This window comes from Sprattus sprattus, assembly GCF_963457725.1.
Source record: "Sprattus sprattus genome assembly, chromosome: 16".
Classification (NCBI taxonomy): Eukaryota; Metazoa; Chordata; class Actinopteri; order Clupeiformes; family Clupeidae; genus Sprattus; species Sprattus sprattus.
In genome coordinates, this window is record NC_137914.1 from 16,103,540 (window position 1) to 16,122,087 (window position 18,548).

The 18,548-nt window shown below is 40.8% G+C and overlaps 1 protein-coding gene across 1 annotated transcript; it reads left to right on the plus strand.

Annotated features, from left to right (window-relative positions):
- The first annotated feature begins 3,065 nt into the window (after nt 1-3,065).
- On the plus strand, nt 3,066-18,261 carry tmem201 (transmembrane protein 201). The gene is made up of 11 exons (XM_080854307.1): nt 3,066-3,244; nt 3,705-3,825; nt 4,084-4,278; nt 4,823-5,002; nt 5,182-5,564; nt 5,806-6,009; nt 13,341-13,558; nt 16,014-16,076; nt 16,267-16,545; nt 16,804-16,938; nt 17,073-18,261. The coding sequence occupies exons 1-11, from the start codon at nt 3,135-3,137 to the stop codon at nt 17,168-17,170; spliced, it is 1,986 nt and encodes a 661-aa protein (XP_080710433.1). The 5' UTR covers nt 3,066-3,134; the 3' UTR covers nt 17,171-18,261.
- The last annotated feature ends 287 nt before the right edge of the window (nt 18,262-18,548 follow it).

The window sequence follows — 18,548 nt, forward strand, 5'->3', positions numbered from 1 at the left end:
TCCACGCTGTACTGCTATGTATATGTTGTCATAAGTTAGATGTATAAAGATTTACATATTTTTTGTATCCATAATTTTATTAAAAAGCCATCTAAATATTATTTTATCATAAAATAAATAGATGTATTGACATTGATTTATCTATGTGACAGAAAATATGGATTGGGAGTAAAACCTTTATCTTTATAAATATGGAAGGAAAATAAACGTTCATCATTCTCGTTTATCATATTGATGTAAGCTTAGTAGTTATTTTTTCATAATAGTTTTGGCTATTCCTGTTGTACCACTGAAATGGCACACTGCCAAAATAGTTTCAGAGATGAAGTCTATCTACAGGAGTTCATAATCACAATACAAGATAGAGGTTGAGCTGTGAAAAAGTCAGTGCATTTAAAAACTGTTTGTCACCATTTAGAATGACTGGTGTGTCGTGTCAGAGGACGTTTATTTTTGTGTTCAATCTCTTTTTGCCTCAGGAAAGCACACACTAAATGCAGCAAGGTGAATCAAAAATGGGGACGGCATATGCATCGCAGTAAGGGCTCAATACAATACTGGTCAACAGAGAAAGCCATTTTCTTACCGTCCTGTCCCATCCTGAACAGCTGTGGCCTGGACTATGGGCCTCTGACGTCAAGAGTTCGACTGGGATATCTAGACCCATGTCTCGTTTTTTTATGCCTACCAAAAAAAAGTAATACTACGATTAGCATCGTAGCTGTGCTGATTTGCTCCTTGTCTGAGTCACCCTGGGTGGGTACAATAACAAAGAGCCACAGAGTTGAACACATATGTAGTGTTTGTGGGTGAGACCGATATTAATGCTAGCAGGCTTTGACACATTCAATAGACAACCCCTTCCCCCTTGTGCATCCTCATTCATTACTACCATCAGGGAAAACATCATCAACTACACTTTTTCTTATTTTTCTTTCTTATTTGTTCATAAAAGTAACAAGTGCATGACCTCTTGCAGCAGGCCCCCCTGTTTTCCCCCAGTGCCATCTGGAAGCCCATGGGCAGCCATTTTCCTCACTGTAAATATCAGGAAAAAGAATTGTGAACAGCTCTGTAAAACATGTAAATCTCACGTGTACAACGATCACCAGGCATGGAAAGCGTGTAGTGTATGTCACACAGACTGACCTGCCAAATGATGTGCTTTTTGTGTATGAAAAAAATAATTAAAAGAGAAAAATTACGACACATTGTTTTCCAAAAATGAATTAAAACAAAAAAGCATAGTGTATGTGGCCAGCTCGTGCAGAAAATCTTTAAAAGTTGTATTTGGAAACATTATTGGTCTGTGTAGAGTTTCTATACATGTTGTGTTTGTAAAATGGGAAGAGAAAGTAAAAAAAAAAAAACCCTGGCTTCCATCTAATTAGTGAGTGGGGGAATGAATGGAATAAGAGATTAAACCGAAAAAAAAAAATGAAAATCCAAAATGATTTTGAAAACAAATGTTACATTCACTGTTGTAAGTGCAATGAGCTATAATTCATGTATCCATCGTAAACCTTGTGTATGTTTCAGTGTATTCCTGTAAGCAGTTGTAGTAGACTTGGTGCATCATGTCATGTAATGTGATGAATGAAATAATGATCCTACAATACATTTCAATCAGGAAAAAAGAATAAACGAGAATTTGAAAAAAAAAGTTATGTAGTTATCTTTGTGCATTGTGGTCTTTGTGTACTGTGGTGAGAGTAAGCCTCGATCTTCTATAAGTCACTGAGGGACAGGTAGACAGAATTCCTGTTTTAACTAGTCTTTCCACAGTTTTATAAAAGTAATCCTACTTACCAGTCTACGAGGGTTATGCTATACAGTCTTAATACTGGACCCCATCAAGATCAAAGTGTCACAGAGGTTATCTAGAAAGAATAGTCAGAATAGTCGTCTGTTGTAGTTATAGGCTAAAGTAACGGCAGGCTACAATTAATGATATAGGCTACTTGCCAAGTTCACACGTATTATTATTTTACTTTAATTAGATCTATATTTTGGTGCTGGAGTAGTACTCCAAGGTATTGCTGATGGGCGTGGCGCACCAGGCGTATACAACTTCATCAGTCTGGGATTGTTGTGATACAGGGTAATATAGCGCGAAATATTCCGTAGAGATATGCGTTTTCCATTCCAAAACATTGCTACTGTATCCATAACCTTGGAAAATGTTTACATCGAGGGCAAATATTTCCTATTGTAATATCTAAATTTTTAACGGAATGAAAAAGTTATCATTAAAGACATTTCATTATCTTGGGAGAATCCCCATACCAGCTTTAATATAGCATGCCTATACTAAAGGTGCATCAATGAGCAACGGGCAGACGTCCTGTACAAAAAAGAAAATGTCGTAATTAAAGTCTTCATCCCCTAGAGTTGATGATTCTCACGGTTTTTTTTTTTTTTTACCAAATCTCTCTATTTTAATTAAAGTTGTGGTATTTAAGCACACCACCTATAGATTTTTTTGAGGACATTGCGTCTAAAGGATTATTTGAAGAAGATCAGCAGAGCGTTGCTCCGATTATGGCCGTGGATCATTCATTTCAAAGAGCTACAGGGCAGGAGAGCAAGGCATATTTCTTAAAGATGTTCACATGGATGGTGGACAGATAAAGCGAAACTAACACAGGGATCAATCGACACAATACACAAACTGATACAGTACAGGTGGCGCAGCACAAGGATCAATTTATAAACAATCACACACACTACCAGACACAAAAGGAAAACACAAACTGAATGATCTTAACAGAACACAGAATATTTGTTTTCCTGTCAAGAGGAAGTGACATTGAATTGATTCATTTTCATGATATCAACCCAAAGTAAAGGTTTTTACCTACTTTGATGTAAGTACACCTATGTAAACACAATTAACATGCTGTCAATTTTAATTTCATTTTACAGGACCTGTGTGTATCATTTTCTACCCGAGGGTCACTCTCCATGAGAGTTCACGTAAAATGCACTTTTATTTTGATATCCTATGCTGGGTATTTTAGCCCGTGTACCACTAGTTGCTACTGCATTCACGCCGCTGACGACATTTTGCCGCGTGCGCGTGTTGAGTGTATGAAGAAACAGCGCTGAAAATCGGCATTTACGTTGTAAATGCAATGGACGTTTTCAACGAAATGCTGCTCCAGTATCCCCAGCTGATGTATGGTGGGGTCGGAGCGACTGCTTTTGTTGCAGGAGGCGCCCTGATATACAAAATTGCTACCAGGTAACATTTGGTTGAAGGAACCTGAGACGCGGCTAGGCCTCTCGTGTTTACAATAGTGCTAACACTAGCTAAACAGCTAATCTTAGTTCGTATCGTTGCAATCTGAAATGCTTTACCTGCACACTACATAATGCAACTAAGGTCAATGACCATTAGTATTCTTCGTAGTTGTGCTAGCTGTGTTGTTCACATGCTATTACGAACATGTCAACTGAATTTTAGTTGATCGAGTCACTGTCGTGACGTCCGATATCATACAACTCCCTACAGCCCTAAGTAGGGCTGCTGCTGTCTAGACATAACGGTGCTGTGTTGCTTTATAAGCTTCAACATTTTTAAAGGACATTGCCCTGACTTACTCTGCTTGACCTTCACTATCATAATTCTTTGCATTTCTCAAATTATATTTGCATTATAGTAATTATATTTAATTTATAATTCTATACTTTTCCTCTCTTAGGAAGAAGCCGACACATGTAAATGTGAACTGCTGGTTTTGTAACCAGGATACTGTTGTTCCTTATGGAAATCGGAACTGCTGGGATTGCCCCTATTGTGAACAGTACAATGGATTTCAGGAGGTGAAGACAAAACAAACCTTGCTTGTAACATTTTTGTACCTCGAGAAGGATATCAGCTTTTGAGTGAACACGCTCATGTTTAGGTTTTCTAACTCTTCTCTATTAATTGATCTATTCCTATAAATATCCTTTAAGTCATTGCTTTAAGCTCCCCTTGAGGTGTGTTGTGTTCAATGAAATGTTTTCCTTGGTCTTGTTACAAGTCTAGTTGTTACAAAAACTTGAAACGTGTTCATTTCTCTCTGTCTTGATCCCTAGAATGGTGACTATAACAAGCCCATACCAGCTCAGTCCATGGAGCACCTGAACCATGGTGTTTCTGCTGGCTTACCTCCACCTGAAACGCCTAAAACACTACAGTGGGTCAACTGCCAGATGCTGCTCTGCAAGAAATGCAACAATAATCAGACCCTGAAGATCAAACAGCTGGCTTCTTTCATACCAAGGGAAGATGTATGTACCCATGCTCTGCTAATGAGTCTTGTTAGTACAAGTGTTTAGAAAGTGGAATAAATATTAAAGTACATTGAATGCTGTGAATTGTGTTTTGGGTGGAGAAAAATTGTATTAACATCTTGTGGTAAAAGATAATTTGTCACACCAACACCACTCTGTATTTATGCTAAATGTTGTGGTAAAATGGTGTATTGGAAAGTGTAATCTCCAGTTGAAAGTACGTTTCCATGATTGACTGCTCCCAAGTAGCTTTTTGGACTGCTAAGTGGTTTTTGCCAGATCTGTCATAGAGTTTTGATGGAGATGGTTAAATGCTTATGAGTAGTGCTGCAGATAAAGTCCAAACACAAAATCGGATGGATATACAAGAATGCCTGAGAATCACTGGGAAGACAGGCGGCCTTTCAGGATTAGCCAGATGGATTCTTTTGACAGCCTCATGCAAACTAAGACGCGAAATGAACTTCTAGAGTACAAATACTTTTTTCAACCTCTGTAGTGGACTGAAATGCAATGACCTTGCTTGAACGTGTCTTTTAAGGAAAACTATGACGAGGAGATTGAGGTGTACAAACACCACCTGGAACAGACCTACAAGCTATGCCGACCCTGTCAGACGGCAGTGGAGTACTACATCAAGCACCAGAACCGCCAGCTTCGGACACAGTTGTTCAACCACCAGCTGAGGCGAAGCCGCGACGCAGATAAAGCTATCGTCAAGGTAAGCTACTGTTAAAGCTACTGTTAAAACCATTGCCACGCTTAACTAAATGCAAGACTGAAAGGAGACCATTGTGATATCAGCTTAAGGGTCACACAACCGGCGAATGCATCATGAAGATGGGAATGGTGAAGGCTGGTGAATGTATCATGAAGATTATTTGCATTTGTATTCCACAGAACTCTTACTCCCTCCCCACACCTGCCCGCGTGATATTCCTCCGCATCCTTGCCTTCCTCTTCTGTGCATTTCTGGTTGCGGTGGCGTTGTGCAGCTCCCAGGATGCAAACTCTTCGGTTGGGCAGAGCGCCCCACCCACACTCAGTGGTGGGGTTGCTCCCCCCAAGCAGGCCCAAGTCAATGAGAGCGCCTCCGAGCAGAGTGGCGAAGCTGGCATTTGGCCAGTAGGACAGGTGTGGAGTGAGATGCTGGACATGCTGCCTGAAGAGATGCTGGAGAAGGCTAAGCAGCTTTGGCAGAATGGCAGCGACCATCAGACAGCTGTGGCCTCCATGGGTCTACTGACCTGCCTTACGGGGGTTCTAATGGCTGGACCTGTCAGGTGTGTGTGTGTGTTTATGTTTTTAAAGCCTATGGGCCTTTATGCCCGTGTTTGCTGCTCTTTTAAATTCCATTTTGGTGTACAGATACATTTTTAGTAACCTACAGATTCACATAAATTGTTGGGTGAATATAGGGTTGCCATTATCGCTGTTGCCGTTCCTCAACAATTGGAACTCTCAAGTGAGACATGTTATGGTGTTTCTGAAGTTGTTTTGTGCTGTGATCTTTTAATTTTTTAGACTGAGGAGGATTGATGTTGTTGCCTCTGTCCTCTGGTTCGTGGTCACCTGCCTTCACTGGTCGGAAAGTTACCTGAAGATGGATATCCCAGACTGGCTTGACACGGTCAAGTTTGGCACCACTTGTTTGTGCTGTCTGGTTGGCTTGGCTGCTGCCGTGGCAACACGTAAATCCATCGGTCAAAGGAGAGCCAGAGGTCGAAGGTCAGAATCTGAACAGTGACACTTTTTTTTTTTTTTTTTTTAAGGATCAGTAGAGTACAGTGTAGAGCTCGATGCAAGTCTGCTTTCTATCTTGTTCTGTCACTCTCCCTAGGTAACTACTCTCTTCCCTGTCATTCATCTGTGATCTTGCTACTGATGTGCTACAAATTAATGCATTAATTCAACATGAATGTTAACTTTCCTTTTGTTTATTGATAAGGTAGTGCCATATTGAATGATCGCACCAGAGCCTCCCATTTGACCAAGTCAAATCCATGAGTAGTCATATAGGACAGTACCATACTCCTCAAATCGGTGCAGTTGCAGATTAAGCAGAATCTAAACATTGTACATGTCCTATAGTACCATATTCAATTGGATGCATTAGCGCTTCATGGTGCAATCATGTTGGCTGTTCGCCATTACATGATGTTTTTGGGTACGAAATGGCTGAGGGATTTGAGTATAGCTACCATTTATATGGGTATTTGTGTGTGTTTTGTGTACATTGTTTCCTACTGCTTGGGATGTTTAACTTAATCTCATTCAGAGTAAACAAAAAGGCATAACCATAGCAACTGGGGTTAGTAGGCTAAGGCTGGCCAACTTGCTCTCAATCGAACAGACAAAAGTGTAATATTTTATGCTTATTATGCTAAACTGCTTAAACTTACCAGAGTACATGATTCACCATGTTTTATGCTGCGGCTATTAACTATAACTACTTTTAAAGAACCTACTAATGTTCTGTAGAAATCTGAAAAGAAGTTAAGTTAAAGTACGCTATTTAGCGAAACACACCAAACAATGGTGTTGGATACCTCAGGCCTCATTCCTACACACCTTGGTTTTTGCTTAGTAAGTAGTTGAAATTATATTAAGCTCCTGCGGTTAGCGTTATTGTTTTTCTAGGCTCGGTGTAACCAAACGTTTTGGAATGGCCTAGCATTGAGTCCTACACATGAATTGTAGGTGCTGTAGTGAGACTGGATTGGACTGCGGACTTGTTTTAAACCCAAGTATTGACTCCAAGCTATGTATAAGTACTGTAAGGCCTACCTGTAATGGATTCACAGGAAGACCGACATATTGGCTGATTTACTCAAAAAAACAGTCCATTATCTGTCCCATCAGCTGTTTTGTGTTTACCAACCCATCTGTGAAGAGCTCTGGCATAAAATGACAAGAGCTCTTTGACTAGGTAACCTTATGTTCAACCCCACATCAGTGAGACTTGAAAAGCCTCTCATCATACCTAAGAACACTGTGTGTCTACTCCATCCATTCTGAAAGAGCATGATTACTAATTCCCCGTTAAAGCACATGCATTCAGTAACAATTAGTGTGTCTGTGGAGTTTTAAAACTCTGTGGATATTTTAGAATGTTTGTTTTGCACAGTGCCTGATTTTACAAACCAATGTAGCATTTCAAACACTTCAGTGTAACCTCACTCTCTCAAAAGCAAACATTTTCTTGTAACACTAATCCATTGATTGTAGTGGACATTTGCATGCACACATTTGTTTTAAGTAACCCCTTTTGAGCTACTTATACTTAAAGTGTTTTTCACTAGTGGAATATGGAGGATTATCGGGGCCAAAACTAAATAAATAAATAACTAAATAAATAAATAAATGAATGGTTAAATACTTGGATAAATACATAATTAGATTTATGTATACCTACATTTATTTATTTATACTTACATATATTTATTTATACTTACATATATTTATTTATACTTACATTTTGTCATACATTTTGTCATACATTTTGTCAAACATTTTGTCATACTTACATTTTGTCATACATTTTGTCATACATTTTGTCATACTTATTGTCATACTTATTGTCATACTTATTGTCCACGGTGTAACTTGCTTGCAGCAAAATAAATCCGTCATCCCCCGTCACCAAGTCAGGGGGCGGGTTAAAGCCTCTGATTGGTGTTACACACCAGGCAGGCTCAACCAGTCGATCAGGCTCGAGGGATACTGAATTTTGGCGTTTATGGATGCCAAGCGCCAGATTTAGTTTAATGAAAGTTATTGAGCATTATTTAAATAAATCAAGGTACCAGAATGTCCCAGAAGACATACCCTCAGCTGCTGCGTGAGGCTGCATCCTTAATTTAAGAGGCCCTCAACTCGTCTACAACTAGTAGTATTTCTAGTAGTGTTATGAAATGTTGGGTTTAATGTGGCCTACTGGGTGCACTGGCCGTAGTAGTCGTAGCCAGGTCGTAGCGCTGTCGTTACCCCATCACGTCTATCTCTTCCATAGTTTGCATCAGGCTGCTATTAGAATGTTACGCTGTAGCATGGTTCTTATGTCCTCAGTTTTTGAATCACCAGTGATGAAGAAAGTGTTTTGTCCGTCTCTTCATAAACGGATGACTAAGAGTAAGACCACATTTACACATAGCCGGGTAATTACAGAATAGAGAATATTTCTGCCCTTCCGTTCAAAAATAATGTCGCACACACAAGGTCTTTTTCCAAAAAACGTTCTGTTTACATGAACCCGCATATACGCCATCATAACTATGCTAAACCTGTAGGTTTGCATAAGTAGGCTGCTAATCCATTAAATTGGCTATGAGTCCTAGATATGTCCTTTACGTTTATTTGGCTACAACAGGTAGACAAGATGGAATGTAAAACTCGTAGTCCACTGGTGGAAGTGCAGGGGATACCATTGTTAAAGCCAATAGTCACACACTGGGGAAGGGTTGAGAGATTCAGTTATAGGGTTGAAAGAATGCAATCCTGCGTTTGCATTAACGTATAAATGAGCACTACGTTAACAGCATCTATGATCAGTAAACAGTAAATATAGGACACTCACATCACGAATGCATTTTAGGCGCATATGTGACGCAAACTCCGTTTGACCCAGTGCACACGCAAAAACTGAGTTTTCCTGAAATCTCCACTTAGGCCGGAGTTTTTAGAAATGATCGTTTCCCGTGATAAAACCTCCGTTTTTTCTCGTAAATGAAAGGCCAAACCGCATGAAAATATATACGTTTTCCCACCGTATAAACGGGGTCTACGTTCAGTTGAGTTCTGGATTTTAATACGTTTATCAATCTGTAGATTGGGAGAGAAACCCAGACCTCTGACAATAAAAAACAACACAACACCAGGCTTAGGTCTCAATCATGTCTCTCTCCGCTCTGAAGGCCGGAGGACCATCTTTTATAGGGCACAATACTGTAAACATAGTGACAGTCAAGCAGTAATGACGTTACAACAGTCTCAGAGAAAGAGTCTCACAGCTCCCCAACAAATGACAACTCTCAGACTAGAGAGTTAATAGTTGGAGCTCTCCTTTTAGTCATGACAAGGGACGTTTACCCATTACTTTCTCCAGATCCCAAACATCTATACCCCTGACACAGACACAGTCTACTCTTATTAATACCTGATACCACTCTGCTGCATTTGTCGCTTGATAGTGCGCTTGGACACTCGAAAAAGGTTCGCAATATCTTGTATTTTCAGGCCAGAGAGTGCGAAGTGTTCAATTGTGCCAGCCGAAGATCAAACAGAGTACGACCACCTCCAGGATGTATGACCATCACTCAGCCTCATCTAATACCATCTCGCTGAGGATCGTGAACACATTTTCATCTATGTCTGTGTCAGTCAGGGCCGATACCGTTGATATAATCTCAGCGAAGCCCTCAATATGATTTTAAAAACAATGTGAATTGCAGTTGCCTCCATCTCCTCAGCTACAGCCAACATTTCGACTACTGTAGCATGCAATATTCCATTTATTTAATCCACACCGGGTGCTGCCATCTTGAATTAGTCAAAAGCAGTCAATTCAAGTTGAACCACCAATCAGAGGCTTTAACCCGCCCCCTGACTTGGTGACGGGGGATGACGGATTTATTTTGCTGCAAGCAAGTTACACCGTGGACAATAAGTATGACAATAAGTATGACAATAAGTATGACAAAATGTATGACAAAATGTATGACAAAATGTAAGTATGACAAAATGTTTGACAAAATGTATGACAAAATGTATGACGAAATGTAAGTATAAATAAATATATGTAAGTATAAATAAATATATGTAAGTATAAATAAATAAATGTAGGTATAAATAAATCTAATTATGTATTTATCCAAGTATTTAACCATTCATTTATTTATTTATTTAGTTATTTATTTATTTAGTTTTGGCCCCGATAATCCTCCATAGTGGAAAGGATTGATGTGACATAGTGAACATTTGAAATTGTGAATGAACTTGACTATAGATTGTTTTTTTTAATAGTAGTATATAACTGTATTTTTTCAGTTAATCCTTTCCATGTAGCATAGGCAAAGATTGTATTCACGATTCACTGTATTGTTTTTTAATGAGCCCGTAGCCAAATACAGTGCTGAAAATGTATTCTGACATGATCAAATATTGCTAATAGGACAATTGCACTTTTGTGTGCATGCTCATGCTGCATTAGGAGTTTTTTAGCTTCTAATTTGCCTATATGCTAATCCTGCCAAAGATGGGCCTCTCACCTAATATAATGCAGATGGACCACAAGTGTTCTTGGTTTGTGGTCATTCTCTTTGCTGGAGAACCCAATGGCTCATCTTGCTAGGGATGCTATCGCACCACAACAACAGTCAGCACATGAGTACATCTTATGTGAGCAGTTAATTTAATGGGCATCATAATGTTCAAATACATTAAACAAACACGTCACATAATTCCCTATGGTTTTGATTCATCCTTTTCTTTACGTGACTCAGAATAATGTATTGCTGTGAATGGGAATGTCTGTTGTACCATTCTGATTCTGCTGTTTCAACTGTGGGTTCTGGTGGTTTCGATACCATTGTGCTCTTCCGCATAGCTGCAGTTCCCTCAGCCATTACCAAAACAAGCAAACAAAAAGAGGCACGAAACAGTGGTTGCAGGCTAATGAATGGGGGGGGGGGGGGGGGGAATAGATACAGAAGTGGTCAAATCCTGACTGTTGCACTATGCAAGGTGGCCTAATGTGCCAGTGGAGTCCGTGTGCCCTGGTGAGCCACCATGTTAGTATTCTAGTAGATAAACTAGTCATGTTAAGAAAAAACTGGACTGCTTTTAGCCTACTTTGGTTTTTATAATACCTTTAGGCCTTATCCCTTATACCATAGTGGTTACATATGTTTTGTGTTTGAGTGTGTGTTCAGTACAGTTTTTCAGACGTGATTGGTTGATGTGTCAAAGGGAGATAAAAGCTCAGTCCACAGAAAGTGGATTGTATGGGTGAATTTTTATATATTTTTTTTATTTTTTCACCTGCAGCTGTCCATTAGCCAGGGACAAGTGTGCTGTAGAAGCTTTAATGGTTTTAAAAATGGCGGTGGCCATGTTATGCCAAAGCGGCAGTGACACGGGTCACTACTTGCCCACGATTGCCGTCAAAAATAAGACACAAGTAGAATGACTTGTTTATTACCTTCACAATGTCCGCATACATAAAGCTTCATGGACTGAGTTTTACTCTCCTTATTCGGAAAAAATGTCATGCCCTTAGCTAGAGGAATGTTGTCCTGTTTAGCCATTTTGTTTCACTTAAGAATGAATCCATAGAGAGCATATGCATGAATAGTTGCGCTGTTTGTGAAGTGTTAATGTACCCATGTTAATGTGACGTGGTTAGTTCAGTACATGTGACTGTCCTTGAGTCCATACAGAGTCCTTTAGTCATTCAACCGAAATATGTATTTGAGGTGCCATCAATATAATTATTTATCAAGAAAATAACCCTGTTATAGGATTTTCTTAAACATACATCAGCTGTGTATTTGTTTTCATATTTTGCAAAGTGAAATAAAATATAATGTAAAATTATTACAAGTGTCTTTTATTTATCTAGCATTTAAATGTGTGTATAAACACACAGCCAGACAAATCATTTTTGTTGATAGATGTTGCTTAAGTTTCAATAGCCTCGGTCAGCAATCACCAAGTTTCAGTTAGATAAGTAGTCCTACAGTGCAATGATTTTCATGCTACACTGAAACACTGACTCACCAATGAGGACATTTGGTGGTTTGGGGTGTCGGGAACAGCTGTGACGGGCTCTCCCTGCTTCCCTTAGTGCCCAATCATACCAGTGAACCCTGAACAGTTGCTGTTTTGCTTGTTTTAGCGCCCGTGCAGCAGGGTTTCAGTGAACTGATTCTCTGTTCAGGGAGGGTTACTGCCGCCTGAGGCAATCAATTGCAGCTTTGTGCTGGAAATTATTTCTCTCATGTGTTGTCCAGCATGTGTTGCTGTCTGCAAACCAAATGCCCTTTATGTCTGTGTACTCAAACCTGTCCAAATCTCTGTCCTTCTTTATTCAAAACTCTGAAGAGATCCATGTCGTGTTAAGGGATTATGCTTATTTAGGAAGAACTTGAATATCAGTCTTTTCACACTATAAAAAAAGCAATGATTTTTATTTAGACAATCTGTTTTTGTGTAGTTGAATAGTCTTCATTTTGACATATGCAGTTTACTTTTCCCAATGAAAGTAAATTGTATTGGTTTACACAGCACCATTAACATTAGACATGGTCTCAAAGCACTTTACAGAGACCAAGAACCCGTTGTTGTCCATTGTTTCACATTCAGTTGTATATCTCATCAGTTTGTTAGTCTCATCTATTTTTCGGCACAATATTAGATTTAAACAGTGACAATAAGAATCTTAATATTTATTAATTAAAATACAATATTTCATTGTATTTTTGTACATGTGATTTATTTCTCCAATATATTATATTTCATATACCGGGAGTCTCTGCAGTCATCTTGGCACAGTGTATTTGTTCTTGATTGGCTTTCTTTTCAACTTCCACTGTGACACAAGAGGATAACAAGTTCTTCTGACATCTTGCGGACTCCCATTTCTCTGTGGACATTCTGAAGTCCGCAAGATGTCAGAAGAACTTTGTATCCTCTTGCGTCACAGTGGAAGTCAGTCAAGAACAAATACATTGGGCCAAGATGGCTGCAGAGACTCCCAGTATATGAAACATAATATATGGGAGAAATAAATAGCAATGTCTCACAGAATTGCAATACTTGCTGTATTGTAAAATGTAAATAAAATAATCACAATTGTATTGTGGCTAATATATCGTGATCATGTCGTATCATCGCCTCTATGGGAATTCCCACTCCTAATGGCTGTGTATAGTAGTAGTATAAGAAGAGACTGGAGAATAAGTAGGTACAGAGAGGTGAGCAATAAGCACTGTAACAGTGATTGGCAATCCACAGTCCAGTGGGATTCAGTGCTGGAACTGTTTGCGCTCCCTGTGTTGCAGGTACCTGTCGGGCGGTTCTGTGTGCGGTGGACCATCTGCTCTGCTGTCAATGCCCGTGTCTGGGTCTGCCACCTTTGTACCCACTCCACCCCCCAACCTCTCACACCTCATCAACAGGCAGCAGAGCCAGAGGGCTCGCAAGGCCTCCCCCTCGTCTCTGCCGGGGAGACTAAATCGAGCCCTGTCTCTTGGGACCATTCCCTCGCTCACACGGACAGGTCAGTACTCTAAGCTATTGATATCTTTGGACTTTGGTCAAATCGTTTCATTTTAATGTTTTTTATTTTATTTATTTTTTTGTCTGGGTGTGTATTAGCTGTATTACTTCAGATAACCCACCTGTTTTTTCTATGATGGTGAAATTCCTGTAATTGATAACATTGAGACAAAATTTCAATGAAGTACAGAATTTGCACAGTGTTAGTTGCAGTCTTGAGACTGGTTGGAAATATAAGCAAATCTATCTTTACAGCGCAAAGCCTTTACAGCTCAAAGCCCAGCAGAGCAGACTAAATGGCGGGCAGTAATTGTTCGTATGGTTGCCGTTTGTGCACAATACTGTGCTGCACATGCTGTGTCTCCCTCCAACTTGTTTTTAAATCATAGGACTCATCAGGAGGTAATGAAAGCTAGGGATCTCATGCTGATTTCCTCGGACTAATGCTCAGCTAAAGGCATCTCCTAACAAGGAAAGGTAGATTCAGTTTGAGCTGTGTTGTGTGATGGCACCTTCCACTTTAAAAAAGTTGCTACAGAAGCAGAACTGCGGGTCGGAGAGCAAGTACTATACAGAGCTGGAGCAGTGAACAAGCATCGCTCAATCATCAGCGACGCTTCTGAAGCCTCAGCGCTGCTGGCGGCATACCAGCGCTGCTGAGGAGCGGCCTCTGCGCTGTCATGGAGCTGTGAAACGGTGCATCATGGCACCGTTGTGGGTCAGTGGCATTGTGAAAGGAATGGGGAACTTTTGGTTCTGTCTTCACATGAGGGTTCGAGGCCGCACCTCTGCGGGGAATGCAGCCGGGTGCCAAGGAAAACTATGAAGTCAGGTGGTGAGACAAGGCCTCAGGTGTCTCAGATGTGTGAAGTGTGAGGGCGGACTGGCCCGGCTGCTACGAGTAGTTCCCAGGTGCAGTTATCTTACTTTGGAATCGCAGCTCCTGTTTGTAAGTTTTTTTCAAGCTGTCATCCAGTTTCTTACATATTACATTATATTTCAGTGTCATGCATACTTTTTTTTGTTTTGAATTGTACTTCATCCTTCCTTAGTTTATAGAACTCTTCCTTGTCATCACTCAAGTGCACATTTCTTGGAATCTCTGAAGTTCAGACCAGTTTTTTTTGTGTCTGTACATCCTCAAAAGTATCAAACATGATTCATCCCGCTGTTGCGGCTCAGGAAAAGGCAAAGCGTTTGAACTGTGAGGATCTACGAACGTCTGAAGCAGGGATTAGGAGGGGTGTGGGAGTGGAGACTAAATAGCAGTTGTGAGGGGGCTCAGTGGAGGATGTTGTTTCGATGCGTTTGTAGTGCCATCAGAGCATGCTCTGCAGCAGCCTCCTGTAATCAGTCATCAGTCTGGCAGGTGTCAGCTGGTCACGGTCAGCCTTTTAATACTCCGGGGGTATTCCACGTACGTGTATTAGGGACAAACCTGAATACGTTAATTAAGAGTAAGTGGTAAACCTAAAAGAAGAGCCCTATGACTTTGTTTTGCAAGGAGAATGGAGGCATAGGGCTTTTCTATTTGGAGGTTTACAACTTTGTGTAAACATACCCAGGTTTGTCACTTAACCACGTGTTTGGAATAATATTACAACACTGAAACACTAATGCTAATACTGACACAAAGTGGTACTCATTTTCTCCAGGTGATTGGATTGGTCAGAGCTTGACACAACTAGTTAATGACTGATGATGGCCATGCTACTCGTGTTTATACAGTTTCCATGACTTTCCATAATTTAAGGCCCTTGTTAGTTACCTTCTTTGGTCTGTACGTGCGCCGCTCCTACATACATTTCATTTGAGTTCTTCCTGTAGCTAGCTATCGCTTCACTGCCTCCCCAAAGGTAGGGAATACATGGAGATGCCACCTCCTTACAGGTAACCAAGCAATGCCTGTTACCCCCTCACTGTGCACATGCTACAGTTGTTGCAGCTGCTCGTCAGTCAGCTCTGGCTCTTATGAGGATACAAGTAGTACTATGCTGTGAAGCTGTATCATGAGCGAGGCTGCACTTGTTGACACCCCTCTCGCTATTTTTCCATCATCTGTCCCCACCCATTCCGGGGCCAAAAAGCGCTCATTATTTCAGCATGGGAACCGCTTTCTAAGTGGACTGCAGCTGTGTTGGCACCTTTAGACAGACGAGTAGGGAAGGTATTCTTGGAATGGGTGATCGGGAAATGGAGACATGCTTCCCCCTGAAAGGGGAGAGAGGAAGACCTCTGCCTTTGAATGCACAGGTGTGGAGTGCTGTATTGTCTGGGTGATGCTGTATTGTCTCAGGGTGATGTTGCCTGTGACCCATTTGGAACCTCATTGTTCAGATCATGTTGCGCCTCTCTCTACCTGAGGACTGCTTTGACTTCTCTGTACAAGGGCATTTATGCAAGCTCTAAATGTCAGAAACTTTTTCAGTCTTGTTTTCTCTTCTCTGGTTTTAAAGATTCCGGTTACCTGTTCAGCGGAAGTAGGCCACCCTCACAGTGTAAAGACTCTCCATCCTCAGGTATATTCCAGTGCAGTACTACCCAGAATTGTATTTTTTATTTTTGCACAAAATGTTAGAACTTTTGTCTTTGTTGCCAAGTTGAGGAGCTCGCTGTTCAATCATCCACTGGCAATTTAACATTCCTCCTACATACATTAGTATCACCCTTAATTGTGTGCCTCTCCTCTTTTGGGCGTTGTGGGTCCAGACTACTTTTCACTGAAGTCTGGGAGTCGTCCCTCCTCTCCTGGCCCCTCTCCCACACCCTCAGTTGCAGGCTCGGTCACGTCCACCTCCAGCTCGGCCTGGCAACGTCGCCCCCTCATCAGCCCAGCACGGCTCAACATTGGTGGTCGCAAGTTGCAGCTCTTCTCCCCGCCTCAGCAGCCTGTGTGCTTGTTCACCCCTCCCTATGCTCCAGAGCCCACCCACTTCTCCAACAGTCAATTTCTTCCAGATTGCACGCCCTTCTCTGCTTCAAATCACGGTATGTGATGTCTCACATTTGTGCATATTTTTTAGTTACCGGAAAAGGGAGAGCCAACAAAATGTCGTAATTAATATTAAAGTAATTCAAAAAATTCTGAATGAACTGAGGTGTCATCTATTTCGCCATGCCAGTTTTCAATATCACTGTGTGCCTTGGTGATACATTGTTGTAAAAAAAAAAAAAAAAAGCAGTTTACAGGAGGATTTGTTGTTCGATTTGGCTTCTGTAACTGATTGTGACGTGATCAAACTACAGACTTGAGCTCTGTTCTGGAGCACAGCAGTGTGTCTGACCTTGATGAGAAGAGGGAAGACAGGTCCTCTGGGTCCTCAAAGTGCCATGTCGACACAACAACTGGCAACGGAACTGAGGACAAGTCTCACTGGAGGGGTAAGTACCGAAGCATCCTACTACACAAAGGTTCAAGTATTGACCAAACATTTAACATTTGTTAAGTTAAGAGATGCTGCCCTTTGATCTGGAACTGAACAGAATTGATGTTCGATACTCTGGTCTCACCACAGGTCTGTTCAGCCGGTCTATCTGGCCTGGTGTGCTGTGTGTGAGCCTAACGGCTAACCTGCTCCTCTCTTCCCTGTACCTGTACCACAACTGGAGATGAACACCGCTTCAGCTGCTGTAATTTGACTCTTTGGAGGTAGAGGGGGGGATCTTTGCTCTCCTGAATGTAGTCTCCTTTTGTTTGGGGTTGGTCTCCAGACTTGACATGTGATCCCAGCATAAGTGTCATGCTAATGTACAATCATAACTGATGCAGGAAATAAAACAACAAATATTTATTTCAGCTATCCTAGTTGGGCTTAGCAAATAGTGTGGGTGGATGTCTCACAGGAATTTGAACATCTATAGTGGTGGAAAAAATATTGGAAACTCCTTCCAACACTGCATTTCTAGTAAACTAATATCAAATAGGTCCTTCAGAACATTTTCAAAATGTTAGGAATGTTGTCATACAATTTCTGCATTGTGTGTAGTGTGATGGTGGCTCATTCTTTAACAAGGACCATCTTTAGTCCTTTGAGTGACTAAGGAGGTGGCAATTTAGTTCTGATCTAGAGTACTCTGCGCTCAGAACTCGCCAGAAATTATGTTTGCGCCAGGGTATTGTAAAGGTCATTTTGACTTCATCCTTGAGCTCTAGTGTGATTGTGAAGTTGGATCATGGGGACATAATGAGCTGTTGGGGTGCTCCTGGGGGTCAGGGGGTTGTGCATTATCCAATACAAATTGGTTTCCAAATGGCAGCCCTGTTATAACTACAAGCAGTGTGAAGCTCACAACTGTCACAAACGTACTGTTTTTGTTGGGACTTTTTCAGATCTATGTAGGTCTGTGGTGATTTTTAGATGTGTGTTGTTTGTGTGATTATTTGCTACCATCCTGCTGACAGTCTCTGGCCACAATCACTGTACCCATCACCTTCAATGATTTTTTTTTTTTTACTAACTCACCTTATTTGGCCCCTTTCAAACTCTGGTACTGTAACATCTTGCATTGAAGTCGCACACAGCCATACACTGCTGTTGGTCGCAAGCATATGATGTGAAGTATGATTAAAATTCATATTATTAATCAGTGTAGGTGCATTCTAATTGTGGTTTTGTTGGTTCAAAATAAGGCTATTTTTTCAGGGGAGTTTCCAATATTTTGTCTTGTATATTGAAGCCTCAGAATTTGATGGTGGGGAATCTCTTGCTTCTGTCACTGAATTGTTCCTTAATTTGGATGTCTTGTTTTCTAACACCATGTGTGAACTTAAGTAACAAAGCATATTTTATATGAAACATCATCAAGCCTCTTTCACAGGCACTGAACAAAAAAAAAGCATGAATTATGTTACACAGGTCTCCTGTGATATCTACAGTATCACAGCATCTTAAGTACCAGTAGGTTTGTAGGTGTCTTGTTTGTTATTTTATGTCCAAGGACTGTTTGTTTTCTGTGTGAACCATCAGCTCTCAGAGCATACTGTGCAACTG

What these genes read in the sequence shown, in the direction of transcription:
- tmem201 (XM_080854307.1), top strand. Translation starts at nt 3,135, where the DNA reads ATGGACGTTTTCAACGAAATGCTGCTCCAGTATCCCCAGCTGATGTAT. An exon ending in TAAAGACTCTCCATCCTCAG is followed by an intron (nt 16,077 to 16,266) that starts GTATATTCCAGT and finishes TTGTGGGTCCAG; the next exon opens with ACTACTTTTCACTGAAGTCT. An exon ending in CTTCTCTGCTTCAAATCACG is followed by an intron (nt 16,546 to 16,803) that starts GTATGTGATGTC and finishes ATCAAACTACAG; the next exon opens with ACTTGAGCTCTGTTCTGGAG.